The sequence below is a fragment of the Palaemon carinicauda genome, chromosome 19, assembly GCF_036898095.1.
Source record: "Palaemon carinicauda isolate YSFRI2023 chromosome 19, ASM3689809v2, whole genome shotgun sequence".
Taxonomy (NCBI): domain Eukaryota; kingdom Metazoa; phylum Arthropoda; class Malacostraca; order Decapoda; family Palaemonidae; genus Palaemon; species Palaemon carinicauda.
Window position 1 is genome coordinate 129,941,575 of NC_090743.1, and position 27,572 is coordinate 129,969,146.

The 27,572-nt window shown below is 35.4% G+C and overlaps 1 protein-coding gene across 1 annotated transcript; it reads left to right on the top strand.

Annotated features, from left to right (window-relative positions):
* Positions 1-378: 378 nt before the first annotated feature.
* Positions 379-27,572, top strand: LOC137658875 (uncharacterized). The gene is made up of 32 exons (XM_068394000.1): positions 379-514; positions 6,903-7,015; positions 7,243-7,450; positions 7,597-7,697; positions 7,811-7,924; positions 8,194-8,320; positions 8,403-8,518; positions 8,649-8,863; positions 9,280-9,391; positions 11,333-11,557; positions 11,887-11,988; positions 12,719-12,796; positions 12,901-13,020; positions 13,125-13,256; positions 15,521-15,689; positions 15,781-15,949; positions 16,701-16,951; positions 17,067-18,683; positions 19,753-19,986; positions 20,169-20,485; positions 20,596-20,679; positions 20,800-21,006; positions 21,099-21,252; positions 21,340-21,500; positions 21,780-21,887; positions 21,969-22,106; positions 22,223-22,378; positions 22,470-22,562; positions 22,662-22,815; positions 24,358-24,572; positions 25,284-25,443; positions 27,217-27,572. The coding sequence occupies exons 2-32, from the start codon at positions 6,911-6,913 to the stop codon at positions 27,456-27,458; spliced, it is 6,384 nt and encodes a 2,127-aa protein (XP_068250101.1). The 5' UTR covers positions 379-514; positions 6,903-6,910; the 3' UTR covers positions 27,459-27,572.

Sequence of the window (27,572 nt, forward strand, 5' to 3'; positions counted from 1 at the left end):
AATTTTATTTTCCAAATGTTTTAGTGGAAAACAGGGTAACTACTATAACGGTTGTCTAGCTCTTCAATCTTTCGGAATAGTAGTTCTGTCATTTTCTTTTTGGCTGCCACTCTCCAATTACGAGGAAATATATACACCACATACATATATTCTATATATATCATAAAATTGGACCTAACGATGAATATTTTATCATACTGATTATGAAATGAAACAACCAAATTCAAAATGTGTCCCTGAATGAGATAAAATTTCCTACGAGTAAATTCTCAAGAAGAGGGGGTAGGGGCGTCCCCTTACAATCCGCCAATTGCTTTTACGAAGACATATAAGGCGGAAAGGGTGGGGGGGGGGGGGGGTTGCGAGCTACAAAGAAGTTATAGACGAACCCTAAAGAAATGAGTTACTTCAGTTCATTGGCTGTCGAAGAACAGTCTAGTTCTCCTTGTGTGTTGTACTGCTGGTGTTTTTCTTTTGAGAGAAATTGTTTGCCCCTGAACTGTCGCAAAGAAAGGTAGGTTGACTCGTTTGCAAATCTTAGATGTAAAGCGAGATTTAGATGTGCTATTCTGTATTTATTGTCTTGTGAAGTATTGGTTTCGTTCATCTTGAATAAGGTGTATATTACTGATATAATTGCTTTTTAGACCAGTTGCCTGAGAACTTTTCAGTTATACTTGCTTGTGGTATGGTAATTTAGCTATTGAAGAAAATATTCTCTATTTTGTTACCACAAGTAACCCCTTGGTATTAACGGTGTTTTTATGTTTACATTCATGTACTATCATATACTTTATGCCAATTTATCTAAATCTTTGTGGGGTGAACAATTTTAGTACCGCCTTTGTGAGAAAGTTATACGTTGCTTTTAATCTATAAATTTTCACTGGTCGATCTGCTGTTAAATAATCAGGACGTGTGCCCAGGTACTGTATTAAGGTGCATATACTTGAGGCAGCTTCAACGCTTGATAGATTTGTATTGGCTCGGTCATTTGACTGCTCGATTTGGTTAATTTTGCAATTAGATAATTATGGTGTAATTGTAGGCTATTCAATTTTGGCTTTTTTAATGCGGGTTTCTTTAGGTTAACATCGATTCAGTGTTTAAGAAACCCTGAATACTTCGCAATATTTATAACCTAAAGATCATGTAAAGTTGTAAAGTTTTCAGAAGCATGCCGCACTGTATACTATTAAAATTATCGCCTACAAGGAAAGAGAATGTGAAGAGCCATTATAAATAGTAATTATTCGAAAGGTGGAATTAAATGATCTTTTAAGTTTTTACCTACAGTATATCCCCGAAGTTGGGAGAGCCGTTTCCACTCTGACAAGCTTAACTTTAATGAGCCCTTTTCCATACTTGTTTACGCGAACGCTAGTTCAACGAATTACAGATTAATGGCAGATTTGTGATCCAATTATGACGTGTGATGGCGTAATTCAAGGGGGTGGGGGTAATGGGTTTCATAACCAATTTAAACTATTTTAGGATAAGTCTTGCTGGGTATTTTAAGATATGTTCTGATAGGATTTCAGCGGAGTAATAGCTACCTGTCTTGTGTTCGCTAGTATCCTTGTTTGGTTGAATACTTCTTAAAACTTTAAAACAGCCATCTCATCTTATTGTATGGCTAACTAAGTTGATGTGGCTTCTGGCGTTAATTTGACTTATGATTTTCCTCTTTAACATTTTGCATTTCTGTTACAACGAATTTCATAATTAAAAGTGGTATAGAAGCACTAATTGAACATGCTCAGACTTAATTTAAGTAAAAGCATTTCTAGTGTTCTAGGGCAACATGTATGACTTATAAGTACTTCTGCACAAATTTCCGGTTCAAAAACTGGCGGTGTTTCCCCCTACAGTTCCAGTTTGAGTACAATCACATTCTCAAATGGAAGTAAAATCTGTAGAAACTGTGTAAGCCTACTGATGGTTTTCAGTGCAAATTGAGTTGCTACGCATTTCATAATTTGTCTAGTGTAATAGTAGTGATTTAACATGCTCACATAATCTAATTCTTAAGCATAAGCGTCGCCTGTGTTGAGTAGCAAATTGTATGATGGAGCTTCCAAATACTTAGCACAAATTCCCTGTTCTACAAACCTGCCAATTTTCCCTTTCCTTCCGTTCCAGCATGATTAAATCACTCAAAAAAATTACTATAATTATGTAATTTCATGCATTTCGGTGATGTGTAAAATTTAGAATATAGCTAAATTTGCTCGTGTTAATGCAAAATATCCCGAAATCGAAGACACCTGGCCATGGGGCTTTATTTTAAGATTAATTTCGATCGCGTAGCTAACCATAGCTGAGAAAAAATCATTAAGACTTTTGTAAATCTTCCATCCACTTACACGGACCATTTACACGGACCATGTGGGTTTCCAAACTAGAATTCTTGTTATGCATTTGACTTGTTACTTTTGCTACTTCCCCGTTCTAAACTCCCTGAAGTTTCCAGGGTGAAAAGCGGGTTTAATATAAAGTTTCCTCAAGGAATCTAAACGGATTCATTGGAAATATACGGTAAAATGAAAAAATGATTTTAGATTAATTGATGCAGTTTCTGAAGAATTACCGTAAAGGCATGGAAGCTTATTCAACTTGGCTCTAGACCATTTATTACTATACTATAATTTGCACAAATCGGATGGTTTGATAAACTAAATATTTACAAGAGAAAACTTAGCTTACGTTACTTAAGTTTTTTCTGATCTTATCGCACAGTGAAATCCCTTGCAATACAGGAGCTAAAATAGGTTTTAGTTCTTAAAAATATAAGTACCCCTCTCAGCATGTTAAGCTGGTCACCATATGAACTTAGGACCATAGTTTCTGCTTATTTAAGGGGGGGGGGGGGGTGTTAAAAAGCTAGACTTCATATCTGGTGTTCGGAAAGCCAATTTTGATTGACGCTTTTGGAAGTGGCGGCAAGTGTTGACATTCCACTAATCCAACGGTTATTTTTTTCTACAAATTTATTTTAGTGATAGGTTCTAGCAATTCCTTTCAGCGGCGGTTCATTGACTGGTTGAATTCATTGTGATCAAAGTCAAAAGCAGTAGTTTGGAAATAGTAAATCGGCCACTGATTTCATATAAACACAATCTATTATTAAATGTACGACGAAACCCGTACTAAAACTTTGTATTATACATGAGCTAACCATTTGGGCGAAGTATGGGTTAGATATTGACATTAAACACACGTGTACTTCTAGTAGAAAATATTCTTAAACTATGAGCAGATGGTCTCTCAATAAAAGATTAAACTTCAAACAACCTTTCATTTAGGAACTTGGGTATAATTCAGATTTAAATTTTAAGGGCTGCTTATCTCTTATTGTACAGCCGGGGAATAGGTCTCGCTACAGGAACACTACTGTTTTATGTTCATTCAGAATCGTTTAAAATTACACTTGAGGCATTCTTATTGTTAGCTTACAGTTTGATTATCACTGTCAAAACTCTCTCAGAATAGTTTCCTCTTGAAAGCCTCAATTTCTTAAAATATTCGGATGTCTCGTGGGAGCCTATTGTAGAGTATCGGGGCCGCTTTGTCTTGGTTGGTATGCTGGAAACTCTGGTCTAAATATCTATTAATACATCTTGCTAAAAAAGTTAAACCACGTTAGCTTCAAACTTTGTGACTGGTTCTTAAATTTCTGCTTGTTTTGTGTGTTCTAATACTATTATCCCAGTAGCATTCATGTTACACGTACAGGTTCCGAACTTTGAAAAATCTGTGACATCCTGTTATATCTGACAGGGCAATCCTATTATAGTGTTTCGCAAATAGTAATAATTGGTTGATTTTTTTACTTAGTCTTAGAAAGATTTGTTAAAACAAAAGCTACTGAAGATGCCATTAATTTAAGTGTATGAAGCACATTCATTTTAAGACCGCGCAAATTTAAGTGTATGAAGCACATTCATTTTAAGACCGCGCAGAGTTCGTAAAATATTTTGACAAATACCAAAAAGTGCAATTACTAGTCTTTCTGTTGATTTAAAGTCTAAAATTAGAAAAAAAAAAACTGGCATTACAATCAATGTGGCTGAAACTTTCTGAAGGGAATGTAATGTGCTCTCTCGGATAACTTCCAGTAGATAAGATTTTCAAGATTTATTCCGACAAATAAATTATATTGAACTGAACTAAAGCGTAGTAGGCTGGAATAGTTTTAATTTAAATTAAGCGGATATGGCAGCTTGCTATACTTTTTGAGTATAGATTAGGCTCCGATTAACAAGGGTTGTAGTCTATAAATGAACTTTACCGTTTTTGTTACTTTGCTGGTCCCGGCGAAAGATATAAATTTAGCTTATTTTACCAGTCCCGCACACTTATATCATTGTAAAGACACTATCTTGGTTTAAATGCTTATTGGCAATTAATCGCAAAACTAATAAAATCTATTCTAAAAGTTAATATAGCCAGAGCCCGTGCATCTAGTTATTAAGTGCTTGGAAATGTTCAGAACAATTACTAAATCTAATAAGATCTCTTGTAGTTTTAAAGTTGGTTTACAGTCTATAAATCTAAGACTATATTTATGCATTTGAAAGTCATTCTATTTTTTTTTAGAGCAATAGGCCTACCCATGGGTATCGGTGTTAGATACTTCGTGTATATGATTAACTAAAAGAAAAACTGTTACCATTCCTCTAGCTATATGTAATTGTTGAAGAGACAGCCGAACTTTTCCTACAGCTCTGAAGTGCTAAATAGTAATTTAAATGCTGACAATTATTTGACCTATACTACTGCATGCATAGTGGCAGAATACAAAAGTGTACACAAAGGCCAGCGAACTGTTAATCATAGTTTGCCACTAAAGACACAAACTCGGGAGACCCTTCTACATTAATTGTCATTATTAACATAAAGCAAAAGGTAGTATGCTATAAACTAGAGGGGTCAGAGGAAAAAAATAGCCCAGTAAGGAAATAAAACCAGGAAATAAACTTAAGTAAAGAACAATCACAAACTAATATTTATTCGCCGAAATAAATCCTTCATATATAAAATATGAAAAAAAAATTAAAAACAAAAGGGAAAGAGATTAGTTAGTGCCAGTTTACCTTGAAAGAGATCTAGCTCTACCTCAAGACTGTGGAAGACCACAGTACAGTGGCTATGCCACTACCCAAGACTGAAGAAATTATTTGATTTTGGAGTGTCTTCCTGTAAGTTTCATATCATAATACACTATACCATAGCAAGGTCTTCTGCAGTACCGTTAGTACCGTTAATTAGAGGAAGTAGCCACTGATCAATGCCTACCATTGATAAATATGGTGCCGTATATCTTCATTTGTAGCATGATAGAGATTTTCTTGGTCACAAACGCCTCTAGTTTATTTGGCCGCATTTTTACCCACATTTCTAGGCTGCTAAAGATTTGTAAGTATACAGTTCTTGATATACAGCTGATATTCTAGGACTACAGTACTAAATATTTAAATGATCTTATCCATCTAAATTTAGTATTTTAGTACTTGTATCATATTAGTGTTATAATGGTGATTGGCATCTTAAAATAGTGCCTGGCCTGTGGACTGAAACTCTTAATACAAACAATTAAAATCAAACTAAGAAAAATCTTTTAATTTGTAAGTATAGGCTTTAGTTATCCTCTCAGCTTTTTTTTAAAGCTTGCGACAAATGATAGAAAACTTGCTTTAAATGAGAAGCTTAAATATTTAGGGTAGCCTGACTCTTCATATAAAGATTAAATTTTTCAAGTAAAGGAAGCTGAATAGCAAACCTTTCATAGTAAAATGTTTTAATTCTTAAAGGTTATTTAATTTTCATTAACTTTGATAGACTATCTAACATTTCAGTAATTTAAATAATTGCAGTTTTCTTATATTGGGAACTATTGAACCCTATAATGCTTCCTTGAGGGTATTATCCCTGAAAAAAGACTAAACATATCTTTTGATGTAATAACGTGTCCTAAAATTACTTTAATAAAATGAAATAGGTTCCCTTGGGACTTAAAAAAAATAAGAACGGTCCTTTCTCTTCTGTTAAAATGAGTAACTTGGTGTGTGCAAGTGTCGAAAAGATGGGAAACCTGAGACTTGACTCCTGGAGGAAAAGGTTTAAGTTTTCTGTCTTGTTGGGTTTAGCTTTGTTTAACCATAATTTCTACCATAAATTAACGGGCAGATGACTTTTCGATAAAACATGGAGAGTTCTTGAAAACCTTTATAAAATGTGACTAACTTTATTTTGGAACTTTTAAAGACCTGTTCCTAAACAAATACAAACCATTGTACTTAGAAAGTAGTAATTTAATAAGTGCTCTTTAACAGTGTGCTGTGATGATTGAAGGTAATTTATGAATAAATCTATCATACTTGTAAATTTTAGTAAATTTGACTAATAGTCCCAGTGCTTGACCGCTTTGGCCTTAAACATATCTAATCCAATCGTTGGTTGAGCTCTGGAAGGGAGCACTCACTCGTTGGCGCACCTCGGGGCATTCCTTTGGCCCCAATGCCAAGCTTTGTCCATATTGCATTAATAGTTCCCCTCCCTCTTGACCTAATAGACCTGTTCAAATTTCCTTGCCTCTTTCATTCTGACCTTTCACATTCTGAGCTATTGCATTGCTACTGCAGGATTTTACCCTCTGTTGCACTTTCAATCTGCTGCCTCAAATTCTTAAATCAAATTCTTTTCTGCTGTAAATTTGACAAATTAAATATTTTTAAATTTAATGTTTAATGTTTTAATCTTAAACTTAATTCAAACCTTTAGTATGGTTGAATTACTCTGCTGTTAGTGCATAAGTTGTGGGTTTCATGTTATTCCCATAAGTTTTTATTCTTTATGTAACTAACCTGTGTTGGTAGTAATTAACTTTCTGCTACCTCCAGGCACAGCCATGAAGTGGCTCTTACCTTTAGTAGCTGCTATACAACTGCAATTTATGCAAGCCACAGGTAGCACCGATGGATTTAATGAACTTTATCGCATGGATCCCCAAAAGGTACGTGTTGAGTGCCCCCCCCCCCAAAAAAAAAATGGTGAATGGAAATGTTTGAGACTATCTATATATAGGTACTCTTCTAAAGAGATTTTTAGGGATTTTCATGTTTTAAACTGTACTTTTAAGTTGAATATGCTTTGTCAATAGAATAGATTTATGAAAGTCTTGGCATAGTAACATTCTATTAAGGAATGAGTATTGGAGAAATTAATTTTAATTGTTTGCAGTTGGATCTCCTACTTGACGAGAGACTAGAAGACCTCCAGACAGATGTATTTCGAATGTATAAAGAGCAACTGAGAAATCACCAGGAAAATCTAAACAAAATGGAAAGAATAAAGAGGCAAACCTATGACCCTGTTGCTGTCCTTCCCTCTCATACATCTGGTTTTGGCCATTCATATACTTATGATACAGGAGTTGGGAACAGGGAAGGTTTGTATTAGGATTTTATAGATTAAATAATATTTAATTTATTTCCTGAAAATAATCTTCATGAAGCAGATAAGTAATACAAATTGGCTGAACTAAATTTATGTGAAATGTATAATCGGGATACTGAAGAAGTTTTCTTTTTCTAGTTGTCGTTATAGATAGCATGGAGTTGATCGGGTATGTGGGAAGTCTAACAATAACTGATGTATTTCCCCTACAACTTGCAAATCTGACTGCAATTTACAAGGTTTGTAACTTTTAATGAGATTAAGAAATTTGGAAAGTTTATTGCAAATTAAGTTCTATTTATTTTATTAGTTATTCAACTTGTCTTTTGACTTTGACATTAATTTTTTGCAGGCTCAAGATGGCTTTGGGTATGTACTGGTAGATGGTGCTCTTCAAGTTTTGAAAGTACGCAATGAATGGACGAAGACGACTACTGGATGTCGTTGCGATGGATCTAGTCCTCCGGTAAGATGATCTAACTATGGATCTATAGTCAATTTCTTTTAGCGAGGCATATTTGCACACTCGCAGCAGTGCCCTTTTAGCTCTGGAAAAGTTTCCTGACCAATCGGCAATCGGGAAACTTTTCAGAGCTAAATGGGCACCGTTGCAATTTGGTGCAAATCTACCTCTAAAAGAACTGGACTATAGCCCTCTGGTAAGATTATCTAACTATATATTTTTGTTATACATAAAAGGAATATTATAAGAATACTAATTTATTGACTTATCAGAGTGGTCGAAGCCATGAAAACTGTGCTTGCTGTGTACCGGGTGCTTGTCTCTGCAAGTATGCACTAGGTTTCAACGGAGATTCGTGTGTTCCTTGTGGCACAGAGACACTCAATTGTCCAGAAGCAGGTATGTGTTCTAAAAATCTTTAAACTTCTTTAATATATTAGTGATGAAATAGGTTCAGATAAAATATTTTCTCCCTCTTTAGGTCCCAAGAAACTGGAATTGGATGCTGCAGTGGGCTTTGAATACGTAGTTCCAACAGTTGGCCTTAAACAGATACTAATAACTGCTAAAGCTACAGTGGTATCCTTTTATGAGTTTGTAAGTGAATTTTAAATCTTGGCAGTGATAAATCACACTTCTAGTATTTTCTAATTTGGTTATACTATAAAATGCAAGTGATAAATTGCAATTTAATTTTTAATTTTGGTCTCTCTAACATAAAATGCAGGATCGCCTCGACCTGCAAGTGGTACATTCTGCTACCGGACTTAGCACGCTGACTTCAGTTCATCCAGTGACGCACTTAGGATATGGGGAATCCTATGTTAATCATTATGGCATCTTGAAAAAGAAGAGGTTTTTGATCACTTTTTCAGCAGGTCAACAGATTCACCAACTACATGAACTATCAGTGGGTTCCTCTGATACAGCCATATCAGCTGGGTAAGGTCAATCAAATAGTTTTGAGATATAATTTTACCATGTAAAGTATTCATAATAATGGGTGAAATATATGGAGTTAGTTTTTTCCAAATTGGGAAGAATTTGTAGTTTTTGGGACAAGGTCTCGAAAACTGTTCCTTGTACCTTATATGCACTTGCTCTACATTACTATAGTTTAACTTGAAACTTCTATTCAATCTTGGTTTTAGTAAAGATTTTTACCAAAATGTGTAACCTAAATGTTCCAGTTACACTTGGGTGCTAAATGGCTTCACAGGCTCTGTGCCAAATTATGTATGCCGTATTCCAAAAACCCAATCCAGCTAACAGGGAAGGAAGAGTCTGGCCATTGGGGTTGGGAAGGTGTGGTCTAGCAGTACAATATTGAAAATTTACAAAAAGTTTCGATTTTTTAGGCTGTCTACAATATGGAAAGCAAAAGGTAGTGCTATGAAAGCAAGCCAGAGTGGTGGAAGGCTAATGATAACTGTTCTTGATGGTGACAGACTTCAAGTTTATGAGCTTAAGGTAAGAATTTTTTAACTGATCTAGAATTATTTTCTGGATATCACTTTCTTAATTATTATAATCAATCGGTGTCTTTGCGCTTTTGACAAATTTGGGTTTACTTTTTAATCCCGAGAGATTAATCTTAAACCTGATTAAAGATTCCAAAAATAAATCTTGGAATTTATTATACAGTAAATGAGAATCTTCCTTCTACATGGGGTAAATTTCCTTGTTCATAAGTTAAAAATCTTGTCAGGTTTTCAACCTTCGTCTTCTCCTCCTCTACAGCTATCCTTGCATTAGGGGTCTGTTGCCCGAAGAGTCCTTTTCAATGCCTTTTGATCAAAGCCATCTTCTTCCACCAAACCTCTTCATATAAGCCTTCATTTTCTCTAATTCTGCCTCCCTCTTTATCTTATCCCCCTTACAGGTTCCTCCCTAGCTAATCTCTGTAATCTTTACATCCACCATCCTTCTTATTTAATTATTTTCCTATCAAACTGTGATTATACTCCCATAATCTACCTTGATGTTCTCTCTACCTTTTCTTCAGCTTGTCCTAAGTTTAATTATTCAGCTTTGTCCTAAAGATAGTTTCTGATCCATAAATAAACACTGGTCTTTGCTATAGATCTTTGATTTTACCTTGATTGCCATTTTCTTATCGCATAACTTCCTACTACCTCCCTTCACTTTCCCCATGCTGCTTTTATCAAATTCTCAAAATTGGCCTCAAATCATCCCTCCTGATTTATAGTACAGCCTAAGTATCCTTAGTTGTTCTACCTGTTTTATGACTCCTCCTCAAATAATTGGTAATTTATTTCAATCTTTCACAAAACTGAAGGCCACATCATGAAGTGTTGTTAATTCAGTTAATGAAACTTCAAATAGAGGGATTAGTTTAATGATTATTCATAATAATCTTGTACTCTATATTGATGCAAAGGTGTTATTTTTAGATTTTAATTAAATACTACTCCATTCATAATATCGCACTTCGCACATCTTAGTCCTTGGCCATGTAGGTCTGGGTTTTTCAACTCTTCTAATGCCTTGTGGATCCCAGCTGAAGGTTTGATAAACCACTTTCTTAGAGTGTGAGGAGCATGCCCATATATATCTACCCCGCATCATGATTTCATCCACATGTGGCTCTCTGGTAATCTTGGTTTCATTTCTAATACTGTCCTGCCATTAAACTCTAAATATTCTGAGGGCTTTGTTCTCAAATCTACTATATCTATGGGAGATTTTCATGGTCTTACTACGACACTTGTCCATAGAGTAACGCCGATCTCGCCGAACGGATGTATATTCTGATTTTTATATGCAATTTCAGATTTCCAAATTTTGCTAAACCTAGGCGTTCTGTCGTGTATTTTTCATGACATTATAAATATCTAACAAAAATACACCTGCAAAAATGTCTTCCATAAAGCTTTCAATTTATTTAAGGATACATAGATACTACTATCTAGTTTATTAAATAACTAGAATACTCTCTGCAACAAACTTGGTTGATGGAACACAAATATGGGGAGCAGTTAAATACATGATGCATTAAATTTTACATATAAAAAATACACTATGCATTAATGCGTTATATTCCTTGAACATTTCCATTTTTAATTTCGGGAGAAATACTATAGTACTACTTAAGATTATCTGCATTAACAGATATCCATGATCCTGGATTTTGTTCATTAAGAAATGTACAAAGGTTATGTCAAATGCTTGTCTAAGGTTTTACTACAACTTAAGTTTTCATTATGATTTACTGGACAGTGTTGCTAGTCCTGTCTAGATATGTACTTGACATTCCTACTAGAGTATATGTTAGATAAGTGTCTAGAGTTTTTATATTGGGTTGGGATAAATTTGGTTCTAACTATATTTAGAGCATAGCTTGGTTAAATTTTTACCTGTTAATAGATTTTTCCTTTTTCTTTTCCCCAGGAGGACCTGTGGCGAGAGTTCAAGTTCTTGAGGATTCAGAGATTAAGTTTACTCGGTCCAGTAATAGCCTGGGGTACATTTGCTACTGGATTTGAAAATTACCTCTACTTGGTCTCAAGAACATCCATTAGAATTTATATTCAAAATGGCCTTTATTACAACAGCCTTACTTCTATTAATGTTGACGAGGATATACGGGAATTTAAAAACTTGCTGGCTATAAATGTAAGACCATATATTTTCCTTGTAATAGTGTTTCTATATTGGTTCTCTTGCCAAAGTGCACTTGGCCATGCTATTCCATGGTGTTTCTTTTAACTTTTTGTTTACAGTATATATAATCTGTTATTGTTTTTAAAATTTTGATTTTTAATCTTTTAGTTAATTTCTTTTCCTCCCTTGGCTATTTTTTCCTGTTAGGGCCCTTGGGCTTATAGCCTCTTGCTTGCAAGTAGGGTTTTAGCTTAGCTGGAACTTGTGTATAATTATAATTTGCGAAATTAGTAAGAATACTTTCCATGTCAACCTATTTATTAGAATGTTTTGTTTTCCAGTGGCTTTCATGTCGAAATGAGGTGGTCCTGCTCGCTGGATCTGGTGCTAGATTAGTGATCTATACATTTGACAGGACAGTTGTTCCCAACATCCTCCGTAAGGTAAGTCTTGGTTTCAGAAATACTTTGGTACATTTACGTTCGATCTATAGCTAGGTTGTACAAAAGATCTTGGGTGGGATGTTTTCCTAGTCGATAATCTAGGAAAAACTAGGTGCAGTACTTCTACTGAACTTTTAGAAGCAGGAAAAATAAGAAATTTTCAATCCATAAATTTCCCAAAGGAACTTGGCAGAGTGAAAGCTACAACTTATAATTAACTAATAACTTTTCGCATTTAATGACCTGTAGTTGCACGGTTTGGATTAGTCTGGCTTTCAGAGCCAAAATATAAATTTTCATACCCATGGTGGGTATAAAAGTAAAGTAAACTAGATCAAAAGGAAGAATGCAATACATGAATATCTTTACTTTTAAACTAAAAGGTTGACGCGATAGATCCACGAAAATTCCCTAGTCTCGTAAATTTTATTGGCGTATGTAGGAGTCTTGATTTAGCATTCAAGGAATTTTTGATTTTGTAAGGTGAACCCCCCCCCCCCCTTCCACAAATTCTCATTCTTGCACAAGCTTTTTTTTTTTTATTAATTTTAAAATTTTCTCCCTCTGCAATCTATGATTAACGCAGGTATGTTCTAGTTGGTTTGCAACTCTTAAGTGGGCTAGAATGGAATTTGAATGCAAAATCTTATTGGTGGTAACTCAAGGATTAGAAAGGTGCCAGATTGCTTTTCAGATAATCTTAAAAAACTTTGACCATTTCTTTTTCCAGGTGAAAGTATACAACTTGCAGTTTGAGGATACACTATGGCATTTGAGCTTTGGATACTCTCAAGAAAGTGGAATAAGGGTCTGTATAGTGTACATTTTAGTTTTTGGTATTGATTGAAAATTTGTTTTTCCATGGGCAAATATCATTGAACTTTTCATATTTATATTCATTTTTTATTGCAGTTGCTGCTACCTGGTCAAAGTAGACCCGTTTTATTCAACTTGGTTACCCACCTGGAAGAAGTTGAAGACTTCAGGTGGCAGGAAAATCTGATTGTTGAAAACACTATTAACAAGTTCAATGTAAGTTCATAAGCTGTATAGAAGTGAAGAGTAGATTGTATAGACTTAGAGTATATGACCACTAGGAATCGGTAGTATGATTTTTAATATTTAAAATTTTGCAGGATGAGTACAGACTTCAATCAGCAATTAAGAGTGCTGCTGAGGAAAAGTTGCGGAATAGTGTAGATTTGACCTCTAATCTCCAAAATATAAATGCTAATATAACCATTACACAGTCCCTAATGGTTTCTCAGGTAAGATTTAGTTAGTTGTAACCTTATGCATGCAAGTTATTTTGATATTTTTAGCCAAACTAAAACTTATCAATTTTACTGCTAGGGAAGTGAGAGACCTGAAATTTTCTTCTTACCCTGAGTAAGATTTTTCTGTGGAACATTAGTAGATCTTCTACCCCATTGCAGGGTAACATAATTGCTTGTAGCTACGTAAAGAGCCGTGTGAAATTGGAGTATAGGGTTTGGAGAGGTCAATGGTAAGGGGCAGGAAGGCAGTTGGGAGAGTAGAGACTCAAACCTCTAAAGGGGATATTTAATGCTAAAGAAGGAATCAGCGCTAGTGTGGTGCAATACTAGTAGTTTAGACTGGTAGTGTTGGAAGTAGGCAGAACTATGCAGGATGCTAAATGGTCAGACTAATTTGATTAAGGAATAAGTTTTGCCTTTATAAAGTACCATGAATTGGGTAGTGTTGAAGGGTGCTATGCATTGGATTTGGTACTGCACAGCTTGGCGCTTAAAACACACAGCCACAGTACTCGGCTGAATGGTAATCTGTATCCACTTTGAAAGCATGGAGAATCAGTCAAGGAGTTACTTGAAGCCACGCATCTTGCTTATACCATAGTGTGAAGAATTGTTACTACTAAAAAAAACCTAGAAAATAAAGGATTGACTAGATAATCCTCTCCATGTAATTGAAGAAAGTCGTTCGGTTCTGGTACAGTTTGACGTTTAGGCTTTGATTGTGACGGCATTAAAAGGCATTGGAACCTTGAATTAGTCTCTCCAAAGTCATGTAGAGCATAGCAGATCCACTAACCTGAGTAAATGTCTGGTCGGGGGAGCCAAAGAAGCTTATAGACAAAACAGCTAAGGTGCCGTTTCATTACAGCACCATGTCTATGGGAGATTGATCTTTCACCCCATATAGGGTTAGAGGTCTCTTCCATGCAAGACTAAATACCCTGGCATCACAAGTGAAGATTAGCAGATAAGTTTTCAAAGGCTGTTATGTCTGTCCACCTGTGGAAACAAACTGATGACTGCCATGGGTAATGCATTACAGAAGCAGCTTGTCTCTCTAGAATTGACAGGTGGGAGTAATTTGGAGAGAGCTGCAGTCACACATCTGAAATTACTGTACTGTAACTTTGAACAGACTGCACTTCATCTACTACCTCTCCCTCTGCAGGAACACTTAAATAAACTCTGGTCCAGACTGAACATCTTGTGTGCTAGACGTAAGAAAGGTAGAATATCTGATGGTTCTTAAGGGAGACCTTATGTCATTGAGAATTAAAGTATGTTGCCAAGATTGGGATATGAAGAGTTACTCCTGTTCAGGATATCCAAACCTTGTCAGATGGGCTAGCAACCATCAGAGGAGCAGTAAGAGTGAAACTGCCAGATTCGAAACCCATTGAAGAGATCGTGAGGCAAATTTCACTATCTGTTGGCAGTGTACCACTTCACATCCCAGGCAAGAGGTTTTGTGTACTGGTTAGAGGATGCCAAGAGGCAGCACGAAGAGAACGTAGTGGCATTGTGATGACAACAGGTAGTGACTCCAGCTGTGTAGGGTGGAAAACAGATAAGGACTTTGATGAGCAATGTTGGGTGAAAGTGCTTAGATACAGAGCTGGGATATGATGGTTGTGGGAGTGTTTGTGAGAATGTGAAGTGATCATGAGTTTTGGGGGGGATGTGGACTAAGCCATGAAGAGCAAGTAAGAGTATAAATCAAGGTAAGAGATGGCAAGTGGAAAGAAATAAGTTAATGGATATCTTCCTGACTGAATCTACAACTGGAACCCCATATGCACATGTGTAGAGTTGGTATAGAGAGTAATGTATGAGAATGTGGTTGGAGTGATTTGTCCTTGGTCAAACTATTAGTATCCCCAAAGTGTTGTTTGAAAATTGGTTCAGTAGTATTTGCCCAAGGGTGTTCACAAACGAAATGCATTGCAATAATAATAATAAGTACTACTAGTTCAATGCTGCAACTTAGAAAATGCTTGATTGATACCCAGTAAAAGTCTAGTCAAAATTAATACAATAGTTTGTGTACAGCTGCTTGCAAATAAATGACAAAATTGACTATACATATTCTTCAGAAGGCAAAAATTTAACTTTGGGATATTGTCCCTAGTTAGGTTAAAACATTGGATCCTTAAATTTGCAATTCATAATTAGGATTTACTAGCCATGTAGTGTCATCATTAGCATTTACTAGCCATGTTAAGTAGAAATCTAAGTCGACAAATTTTTTTCCCCAGACACTAGTAACTAACGTGTTGGTTGCGAACACGTTCTCGTTTCCTGGAGTGGACATTGGTGGCTCTAACCTTAATGATTATACCGAATACCTGAACAGGTTCAACAGTTCAAGGAATAGGGTGGATGGTATTATAAATCGCCTGGAGGACTTCGAGAAGAAACTTGGCGGTGAGTAAAAGTTTTTCTTCAGTGATTGGTATAACTTTAAATGATTATAAAATGGTTTCATAACCTGATTATCTACTTTATTTGAATTTAGATGCGATCAATGGTCAAGTCAGTGGTAGTCAGATTGGTGGAACTTTAACGATAATAAACCCGAGGCTGGATCTTCAAACCTTGATTACGAACAACGTGGCGGTTAGTAATCCTTTGGACAGGGATGGGTCTGTCACAGGACTGGATAATAACCTGAGGAACCTTGTAAGGTACGTTGTAATAAAAAACCAAGCTCATAACTTTGCATTTTAAATAATTATTAGTTGGTGCTCGCCTAGATCGTATAAGTCTTCATGCATGGAGAAACGAACCAAAGATAGTTCTTCGAGAAAGACAGTGATTAAGTGCACAATTTGTATGTAATTCTACTTTTAAATTTTATCAATGGTACTCTGGCACCGTGCCAATGAAAAACTAGTTGAGAATATAAGTCCTTTGAAGTTTATTTTTTCCTAGAACACTTTCAAGCCATCCAAAAAATATTATAATCCAAAGTTTACTAATCTGTTGTTGTGTTCTGTATATTGGCTGATTACCTTAGCTTTAGACCTAAAGCTTGTTAGGGGTAGGCTGACGGAGCTGTGGAATTTGGAGAGATGGGGTTTAAAAGGGAGGGAGAGGGGGAAACAATTTGAGGGGTAAGACATTGAAGGTAGTGAAGTATTTTGAGACTTTGAAAGGTTAGGAGGATAATTTAATATCTGTAATGGTGTTAAAAGGGGGGGGGGGATGGTGAGAGGGCTGCCTTTGTCTAATCTGTGAAGAGCAGATATAGATTTTACTTCGCGGAATCAGTTTTCACATTTTTCGGTGTCGAACATTTGTTGTCGTATAAATTTAATTATGGTTTACCTAATAAACATAGGTAGCCTAGCGCATCTATGTAATTAACGAAAGTTGAGCAATTACTTAACTACAAGGAACTTTGCTTTAGTACTCTTATCTTCAAATATATTACAGGTTGAGAAACGACGTGATTGTTAGTGGCTCGAAGAAATTTGTCAATGGAATCGTTGTTGGGGAACTAAACTTGAACTTCTTGGATGATATTCCTGTGGGAGACTTGGTTGTGGAGAGAGGAGATCAGGATATTGAAGGCGCAATTTACTCCTCTATATTCTTTGCCAAGGAAATATTACTAAGGCCCGGGGCTCTAATTGCTGGGATAGATATCACAAAGGCTGTAAAGATTAATGACTTGGCTTCTCTTGGTAAGAAAAATCTCATTCTTTTAGTCTTTTGATTAAATTCTATTATTGAAATAGTTATGCTTTGCATTCTTATAATCTCTTTAATAAATTTTTAATAAGGTTTTACAATTTTCAGGTCACGTAATAATCCAGTCTATTGAGGTTGAAAACCTGTTCCTATCGGATTTGATAAACAGGGTCAATCTTGCATCATTATTCCAAGATGCCTTACTATTAACTGGTGGGGAAGTGACTGGATCTTTAGCCGTTAATAGGGAAATCTTAATTTCTTCATTAGATGTATCGGAGATAATGGGTATTAGAATTAGTAGTTTCCTTAATAATGCAGTTTTTAAAAATAAAGATTCTGTTGTGAAGGGCAGGCTCACTGTTGGAGGAAGAGTAGTGGTAAGAAATGTCAGGCTTGATGGTAAATTAAATGATAGAAGCTTCGACTATCCAGTAAGGAAGAGCAATACTCCTATTGTATTTGGCGGACAAAAACGCTTCAGTAATGTAAAGTTTGATATTTTGAATTTTGGACCTCAAGGTAATGTAGATGGGATAAGTCCAGGGAAGCTGATCACCAAATCCACAAGTCAGATAATCTCTGAAATAGTTTTTGGTCAGGGGGTTGACATTAGACAAAACTTAGAGATCAGATCAAACATATTAGATGGTGTGAATCTTGCAGAAATAAGTAGAGGCCTTTCACAGTTACCTACTTCAAACCCTTGGGTGTTTGATGTAGTTTTTGTCGGGCCTGTCACTGCCCAAAGACTCCTATACAGTGGTTTGGTTAATGGTGTTGATTTCTCTGCTCTTTCTTCTGAACTTCTTTATGACGATTCATCAATAACTGTGTTCGGTAACAAGAGGTTCCTTTCCAGGCTTTCGGGTAGAAATGTTCAAATAAAGGGCTCTTTGAATGGGGAGGACATTGATTCCTTAATCACAACCACCAAGAACCATGTAATAGGTGGCCTTAAAACCTTTGTGCAGTCTGTTTATTTAAACAGTGCTACTTCAGTATTCGTAGATGGTGTTAACATGGCAGATTTCCTAAGCTCTGCGCTGGAACTTAATAAAGATGGTCAAGTGGTGATTGGTAAAAAAGTGTTTACCAACTCTGTTTTCATAAGTGCATTAGGCCTCTCTGGCAAACTTTCTAGCATAGACTTCAGTAATGTAATGACAAAGAACACTGATCAAACCTTCATTGCTGAACAGATCTTTAATTCTGCGGCCTTTGGCGATTTGATGGTAAAAAACATCAAACTGAATGGCTTTTCTCTCAATGGAATTAATTTATCAGACTTGGCTGCTAGAAGGCTCTCTCTGAAAACCAGTGTAGCCCATACTGGAACACTGGTCATTGATGGTCCTGTTAGCGTAGTTGGAAACTTAATGGTTGACAGCATAAATGGGATTAGCATTCAGGAGATAGAGAATAATATAGTTACAGATAGCAGGAACTCTACAATAAGTGGTTCAGTCATTATTAATAATATTGTATCAAGTGGAGCCATTGATACCCTTAATAGAAGAGGTGCAAATGGAATAAGCCTGCATGACCTCTTTTCAAGAGCAGCAAAATTGTCTAAGGATGGACAGTTTGTTGGGGAAATTTATTTTGCGGATATGGAAGTACGGGGAAGTATCAACGTGAATGGGCTTGTGAATGGTGTCAATCTTGCGACTTTGAGGGATGATGCAGTCTACATCAACTTCAATGGCTATCAAGTTGTTGCTGGTAAGCTTTACTCAAGTTTTAGTGAACTTTATATCTAAAAAGGTCAAAACTTAAAACTTTTAGATTATTAAAACTTAGAAGATTCTCATATTTAGAGCTCATTCTCTTGGCCATAAGACTGGCCATCATACATAATATGTATTTTCAAATGTCATTTTTTAGACTTTATTTTTAGTTTTAATTATTTACTTTGAAACTCAATTAAATTATTTGTTTGGGCGAGGGCCCCTGTCTAATCAACATTTGAGCAGATGAGAGAAATTGTCAAGTGGTAAAGATAACCATCTTTTAACCAATCTGAAAGTAGTATAGTTATGCATTCTAAATCTAATTCTTTGAAAGTCTTTCAAAAGTTATTTTTTTATAAAACCTAGATAGATATGGACCAACCACAATCTCTAATCTTAGATTTTTTATTTTAACCAATTAAGTTTAAAGTATTTTAGCTCTTTATTTTAAAAACTATTATTTATCTACAGAGCCAAGTTAATATGGTGATGGGTTAAAGAAATTGGGAAATTTCTCCAAGTGCAATAATTTTTTATTTTACTGTCAGGCAATTAAAATTTCTGTTTTTCTTGGCCTAATTTGAAAATTAGCTGTTTGTCTTAATAAAAATAACTACCTACCAAGGAACTGGAAAGAATTCGTTGATTTATTAAAAACCCTCTTCTGCGGGAGAGACTACTTTTTCTCGGAATTTGAAAATTATAGGAGAGATATGGATGGAGTATTTGTTTTGCCAGGAATTTTGTTGCATGGACCATTTCGTATTTATACTTGGTCTGTAAAATTCATGGGGCAGAAAATCTTAAGAACCAGACATTGAAGCAAGACTGACTTAGTCCATAACGTGAGCTCAGTCTTGCCTTTTTATGATTCTTTCATGGCAAAAAGCACATTATCTACAAAGGGAGTAAATTCTTTGATTTGCTGCTAGAACAAAATTCCTTACTAATCAGAACATTACTAATTGGATAGTGGTTACTTTTAACCTAGTGGTTAAGGAATTTCTATCTTTAAGGCATCCTAATTTCTTGCATTAAACTTAAAATATACAATTTTGCAGGTAATAAACTGTTCCTGAATGGCTTCAATGTGAAGGGTAATATAAATTCAGAAACGACAAATGGTGTAGATCTGTCGCGCAGACTTTTCACCCTGAATACGGACCAACAAACTAGTGCCGATTACCACTTTGAGAACATTGTAGTGAAGAAAAATGTTCATTTGACAGGAAGATTTAGAGATATTGACCTAAGGAATTTGATAAACCTGGTCACGAATACTCAATCGAGATACGGTAATATGGCTGCTCATTGGTGAACTAATAATTGATGATTTGTACTTTTGAGGAATTTGATAAATCTGGTCACGAATAAAAAATAGATACAGTAATATGGCTGCTCAGTACTGAACTAATAGACTAGACTTTTGAGGTCTACTATAGAATTTCACTGTTTAAATTTCCTTATTGATTTTCAGGATCTATCAATTTCAATGGGAACGTCAAAGTGTCGGAGCTAGTAATAAATGGAGAATTTAATGGAAGAAATCTCTTGGCTTTGTTATCCGATGCAGTCAGAGTAAGAGACGGTGCGGTGTTTGTAACTGGAAAGAAATCCTTCACAGCCTCTACACAATTTACTAGTCTGACTGTGTCGAGTCTCAATGATATCAATCTGGGAGAGTTTTTGAACAACGTCATATTGCGTAGTACTGACAAAGTTGTCATCAGACCCATGACAATAAACGGGATCTTGAGTGCTCCTTGGACAACTGCTGAGAATCTCTTGGTAGAAGTAAGTAATAGTAGTTGGTGTGACTGTTTCACTAAGTACTGAAGTTGGTTGTGACTTTAGCTTTAAAGTTTACAGTATATGCATTTAGTAAAATAAATTTTTCTCAACAGGGTGTTATAGACCGTATAGACTACCGTGCATTACTTCGGGATGCAGTTTACATTACTGGCCAAGAGAACTTGCAAAGTGAATTGGTAAGATCTACAGTAATATAAATTTTTTTGAGTGCTTAAAACTTTCTGAATGCTTGAAACTTTCTGAAGTTTAATTCTTAAGACTTTAAACCTTTTTAAGCTCCATTTGTTTTTTAATAGATATTTGAGGAGAGTTTGGTAGTTGAAGGAAATGTGATAGCAGCTTTTTTAAATGGAAGAAGCCTCCTTAGAGACTACTTGACGCTAACAACTGATCAGTCTGTACTTGTGAACTCTCATATAGCAACAGTTTCCTCCTCTTTCGTTGAAGTTGGTGGCTCGGTTAATGGTGTATACTTGCCAGATCTGAAGGAATTAACTATGCAGGTATTTCTTTACTTTAGGTTGTATGGATTTTTTGGTTAATAAGTGTAATCTTCCAAACTGAAGCTTTTAATCTTGCACTTTACTTTTTTAAGGCAATTGATGGTCAGACAATTACTGGAACAACAGTTATAAAAGGGACAACCAAAGTACTTGGAAATATTGAAGTAACTGGAAAAACTGGCAGAGAAGTGAAGATAAAACTGCGCTCTGAAGTACTTAACTTATCTGATGGAGGAGAGTTAAGTGGTAAGTGGGATTTTAAGTCTTGGGTGTAGTTTAGTGGAAGAATTACTGTAATCTATTGTGCAATGAACTAAACATTAAATTTTTCAGGTTTTGTGAGACTTAACTCTGCTGTGACTTCATCATTAAGTTCTTCGTCGTACTTGATAAATGGCCTTAATTTAGCAGCGCTGTACAACAATGCTATGTTCAAGGATAGTTCCTCAATAGTTATTGGTAGACTATCATTTACACAACTTGTTACGTTTGAGGTAGGTACTGTATGTCAATATTCTTGAAGCTTTACAGTGTATCAATGGTGCAATTACATAGGTCAAGAAGTCTATTAAGAGTTCTGTTAAATCAATGACTACTAAGGATTGACATTGAATTAATTTTTGACATTTTAGAATTTTACACTATATGGTATACAATGTACACTATATGGTAGTTGTAAGATTAATCTATTAAGATATGAATTTTCCAAAGTAAAGTGACTAATTGGAACTGGAAAGTTGATAAATTGAAAGTGGAAATATTTACTGTTGCAGCTCGGTTTGGTCGTTTCTGGAAGGGTAGATGGACTGGAAATTGGAAGTTTATACAACTTCACAGCCCTAACACTGTCAGGATTTGGTAGTTCTACAGCAGAGATTAAAGTAGGTTGACCCCTAAGTTTTCTATTCTGATATGACATAATTTCTTTGATAATCCATTAATGTTCTGTGTTCTGATTTCAGGAGGATTATACTAGTATGTGTAATTCTATTGTGAGTTTGTATGACCAACTGGAAGACTCTCTTTATGAAGGAGACTGCTTTGATTTTGTTTACTCAGAATTTTTCCCGGAGATAAGGCACTCTTCCATCTCGTTTAATGTAAGTTTAAATTTTTACTTTTGAGGGTGGCTGAGAATGTCATTTGTATGTTTGTGCTAGTAATGTTAGATATTTGGTGGAAATTAATCTTTAGTGATTGCTGTTTATATTTGCAGGCATATGGGCAGACATTCCTTGTTTTAAGCTATGAGAACCAGTGTTATGCAGAAGTGTACCTCTGGAACAATGTTACACACACACTAAACTTCTACCAGTCTCTGTCCGAAACTGGCTACGTACACGATTGGGTGCATATAGTAACCGAAGACGCGGTAAGTCCAGAGAGATTTAAATTTAAGTCTTGTAGATTTCTCTTAACAGGTTGACAGACTTTTTTCTTAATTTTTTTTTTTTTTTTTACAGAGGATATTCATAGCAGCTGCCGGTTCTCCCACGAACAACCAATGTAGCGACCAAACCTCATCATTGTGGGAAGTCTTTGAAAACAGTATCCAGGTGAGAAAAAAATCTATCCAAGAATGTAGGTGTATCTAAAACTTAATATTTAGCATACATGCACATTCTTATTCCAATATTATTGTCCCCTATTTTCAGAGAGTGCAGATTCTGTCCCCTGCAGAGACTGTTTCAAAAGAAATTGTTGCTGGCAAGCGGAGTTTAAGTTTGCATTCTGCATCTTATACAATAACATACGTGTACGATTTGACCCAATCCTACTGGAGGGAAGCTTCTCGTTCTGGAGCATTTGGTTAGTGAAAACTTTTTTATCAGTTTTGTTTAAAATCACTACTTTGTAGGTGTAAGCTTAAGGTACTAGAAGTCTTAACGTAAGCTCAAGAAACTCAATCTTTTAAGTTGCAGTACTTGGTGTGTAGTGGCTTTTAGTAAGGGTTTGTGAAAGCATTGTAAACTATATAGCAACTTTATTTCAATCTAAGAATTAAGTTTTAGGTACTTTAACTTTTCTGAATGATCTGGGCAAGTTAGTTTGAATAAAAATTAACTAAAAGAAAAAAGCACTACAGTAGGGCAGTTGTAAGGTAGGTGGCAAATGCCGTATGTAGTATCTGGAGCTACACAGTAATAATAGCTATACAGTATTGCTTATAGATATACAATATTAGTTACCTACTAATTGGTTAATGTTCTGCAATGTTAAAGTTTTAATTACCATGTTTGTTTAATGCCTTAATTTAAATTAAGATTTAAAATATATCCACTTAATCTTGCCACCTTTGAATGACATAATTGCTCCAGTTGGGTAAATTCCATAAATAATCAGTGTACGTAATTCGTGCTTTTTAGAGCGTTTGATACTAGAGCTACTCAATTGTTCTTGGGCCTGCTCGACATAATTGCTCCAGTTGGGTAAATTCCATAAATAATCAGTGTACGTAATTCGTGCTTTTTAGAGCGTTTGATACTAGAGCTACTCAATTGTTCTTGGGCCTGCTCATGTTAATAGACCATAGTAGACCACATCTTGGATCCTTCACAGCAGTAACTTTCATTAAATGTCTAACTATAGACCCATCCAGCACAACACTACCGTTCCATTTTATACCCACATTCGCTAGATACTAAAACCTTAACATTAACAAGAATTAACTCCAATTCCTCGCTTCTATAATTTTGTATTAGTTATGTTATTGAACTATTCTTTTTCATATAACTTAATGTACTTTTCATTCATGCAGAAGTTGCCTTCTTCCATCCTATTCATCAACCCATCTCAAAGGTTCTGTAGCGAGTCTACAGTCCATTTCTCCAATGGAATGGATTTAATTTATAATAAACTGCAATTAAACTTATATATTTCAGACTGGCGATATATTGCATACAGTACTGAAGCTTATGGGTAATTTTAAGTTTCACTAAATGTAATGTGTCTAACTACATTGACCTTGTGCGTAAACTTTAAACAAATTTATAAAAACTCTTTCTAATCTTTTTAAGTGAGAATGTCTTTAAGGCCATGTATGTTAATCCTTATTAGATATAAATCTGACAATATCCTCACTGACCTAGGGATCAACCATTCAAAGTTGAAATTTCATGGTATAATTCTTTTCCTTGCATTCATAGTAACTACAATATTACCATGAGTGTTGTCAATGCTTTGCCATGAGTTTTTCTATTTGTGTATAGACAAAGTTTCTGGTTGAACCAGTGAAGGGATTAATCACTTCCTGAGGTTAGATAATGTTAAGGGGCAATGGAATTTACTGTACACAGCAGTATGCAGTGCTATTTGAAGTTGCTTTAAGTTTTTACCATTTCTTTTTTACAGAAATTTCTGTGCAAGCCCTGGACAAGAAAGGATATTCTGTAATTTTCCGAAGTAATGGAGGAATTGGTGAAGTATGGGTTGGAGGAGTAGTAAGGCAAACTCTTAGACTGGGGATTGCCATAGATGATGCAGTATTGCTGAAAATCCACAGCCAAGTGGTCTTATTTATAATTGTGACTGTAGAAAATCCTCTTGGTCCTATCTACGAGTTGAGAGTAAGTTTTTTTTTAACTTTGATATTTTATTTTATTAGTCAGTTCCAGTCTCTATTTTATTAGTCAGTTCCAGTCTCTATTTTATTAGTCAGTTCCAGTCTCTTCATGGATGCCAATATTTGAGGATGATGGGAAGAAACTATGGATTAGAAAATTAAAGTGGAATTTTTAATGAGCAATAGAACAGAAGCCAATGTGCTGTTGGGCTTTTTAGAATATTTGAACATTTGGAAGGGTGGGCCATTTGATCTTAAATGGCAAAAAACTCTTAAACTATGTAGCTAGTGAAGATTTACTAAACTATTGAAAGATTTGGAGATATATTTTTGAAAGTCTTTGATCTTAGTATTATGTAGATTGGAATTGAGAGATATAGATTTGTTTGACCGGCCAATTCTATTACTACTAGAGTGGATGGCCAGTTGGCAAGAAGGAAAGTAGGCTGAAGACAAGAGTATTGTGTAGCTGGAGCAACTGTGAAAATATCATGAGAGATTCTTATACCTAAATAAAGCAAACAAAGGGGGGGGGGAAGAGAAATGCCAAAATTGGTAGTGATATACCTGGGGAGCAGATGACATGATTATAAAGTATGTTGTAGATTGGATTTTAAAGATTTGGTTGCAGAGAATGAGTTTAAAGTTTGGAATTTTTTTTAATTAACTTTTATATCTCTAAAGCACCTTGTTTAATCTTTTCATTTTAAAACAGGCCTATGAAATAGATTATGGAAACTTAGTCTGGCTTGATTCAACAATACTGAATACACCTGGAGAACTGACTGTGTTCTTTGTCGGCAATGAAGCTTGTGAAGCGGTTTACGTAGCGGTTACCCAGGAAGGCCAATTCCCGGTTATATACAACTTCTTTGGTGAGTTAATAAGTTTTTTTGAAACCTAAGCTTCAGAGATATTTATAATTTTTGCGACTTTAAAAGATATGCACCGGTTTGTTAGTGTGATTTTGAGTAGGGGGTCCAGGGTAGCCCTAGGCAATGTCTGTTACCTGGTAAGGGGTCCTGGGGGTTTGGCCCCTGGTAGGTCTGTGACCTGGGAACTACTAGGCTAGGTCAGGTGTTAGGTAATGTTCCCTATTCAATGTATTCGGAAATTTACACTACTTTTAATGGGACCACATTTTCTACTATTTTCCTGAAGTAAATAAAAAAACATGTACACCTTTACCACTTTTATCCTATCCAGGATAAAAGCTGCATCCCGAATACCTTGGTAGGATAAAAGCTACGCTAGCTTAAAGTAGATAATTAAATATTTGAACAATGTCTGGATCCAGTCCAAATGGACTCTGCTGGAAGTTGATGACAGTTGAATTTTCAATGCTGGGAAAGTTTCAATTCCACATTCCATATAACCTGCCAAAAGTAGTAATAATGGTGGATATGACTACCACTTTATCATCTCTTATGCTTAAGACGCGCTTGCATATTCTCTTGTGTGCTGACACTCTTGAGTCTCTTGATTCTCGCACATAATTTAAATTGGTTTTAGGAAATCAGAGTTTATTAGCAGAAAGTTTATCACTTAAGCGGATGACCATGCAGATACTCTTCTGACCGGTGTTTTTACTTAAAAAAGGTTTTCTGGCACCTCCATTAAGCCACCCATGGCAAACAATTCGGAATTTCTGCGACCTGTTACTTAATAAAGTTTTGATGTTAATCCTCCTAGTGGCAGTGGCCTTTCACAACTTAGCAGTTTCACCAGTTCCTCTGGTGCACTTGCTATTAGCCTTGGAGATGGAGACACTGTGCTGGTGTTAATCCTGCACTAATGGTTTTGTAGTTATTTGGTTCGCGGAAGTTTGCTAACTGTTTTTGAATTTGGTGGACATGTCTAAATTAATCTATGCTCTGACCCCTAGTTTGTTGCAAGGGTTTATTAAAGACTGTGCCTTCTTCCAAGAGGAAACTAATCTTATTTTTTACTGGATGGCTGTACCAAACTATCTTGCTGAAGGAGATGGCTATAATTAGGGAAAACTTACTCTTTGATGTGGATTTGCTACGGTACTCCCTTGAATAAATCTCTCCTTACAGTATAAATATTCTCTTGAAACACTAGACGCAGTTAATACTAGAGAAATTCCATTGATGTATATCTAAAGAGCAGGCTCTTTTTAGTTTAGGTTAGGAGAAAATAGCAAAGTTTTTATACGGTGATAGATGGTGCACGGGTAAATTTAAGTGGGTTTTTTTTGTCTATTTAGCTTTTGCTTTAGACTAGAAGATAGTAAATCTGAAACTAATAGCTTTGTAATGGAATCTTCTAATCAAATTCAGGACCATAAGGTCTCCGTGGCTTATTAAACTTTGTAACAGATTATTGCAGTTACAATACCATGAAAAGCAAACTTAATTTTTACTGTTTTTTCAGTGCTTAGTCGTTAAAAATCATAGTATGAATGTTTAGTTTGTGGTTTGGTAGACTTTATTGTAGCATTGGCCTGTTTGATGCAATACAGTATCTAAATTTGTCTAAAATTTTAATTTAGTTTAAATAGCTTTACACATTGACTGCTTATTAATAGTTGTGTATAATTTATTAGTTGCAAGTTTCTTTTGTTAATTAAATTTAAACCTTTATTTCCTTAAAATACGCATATTAAAATATCTTTTTTATTGCAGGCGAAACCTTCTCATTGTGGACGCAAATGGTGGTGCCAGGTACAACATGGATACAGCACTTCAGTTCAGGAAATAGCCGCTTTCCACAAATCTCTGACAATTACTTGATATTTGGTAGACGTGACCGAAGCGCATTGATATATAAACTTAAAATGAGGGGTTCCACTGTTCCTAAGATTGAAAACTCCTGCGTTATTGAGGATTTTAGGAGACCAGTGTTAAAACCTATAGTTTTAATCTAAAAGCACTATGAAAAAATTTAAAAGCTAGTCAATTTCATTTTTAAGTGTGAAAGCTTGGGTATGATGGTACTGATCAGAGATTATTTATATACATAAATAAAAGACTTAAGCTTT

Coding starts and splice junctions, on each gene's coding strand:
- LOC137658875 (XM_068394000.1), top strand. CDS start 6,911: ATGAAGTGGCTCTTACCTTTAGTAGCTGCTATACAACTGCAATTTATG. Junction 22,563..22,661: donor TCTTTGAAAACAGTATCCAG/GTGAGAAAAAAA, acceptor CCCTATTTTCAG/AGAGTGCAGATTCTGTCCCC. Junction 22,816..24,357: donor TTCTCGTTCTGGAGCATTTG/GTTAGTGAAAAC, acceptor TCTTTTTTACAG/AAATTTCTGTGCAAGCCCTG.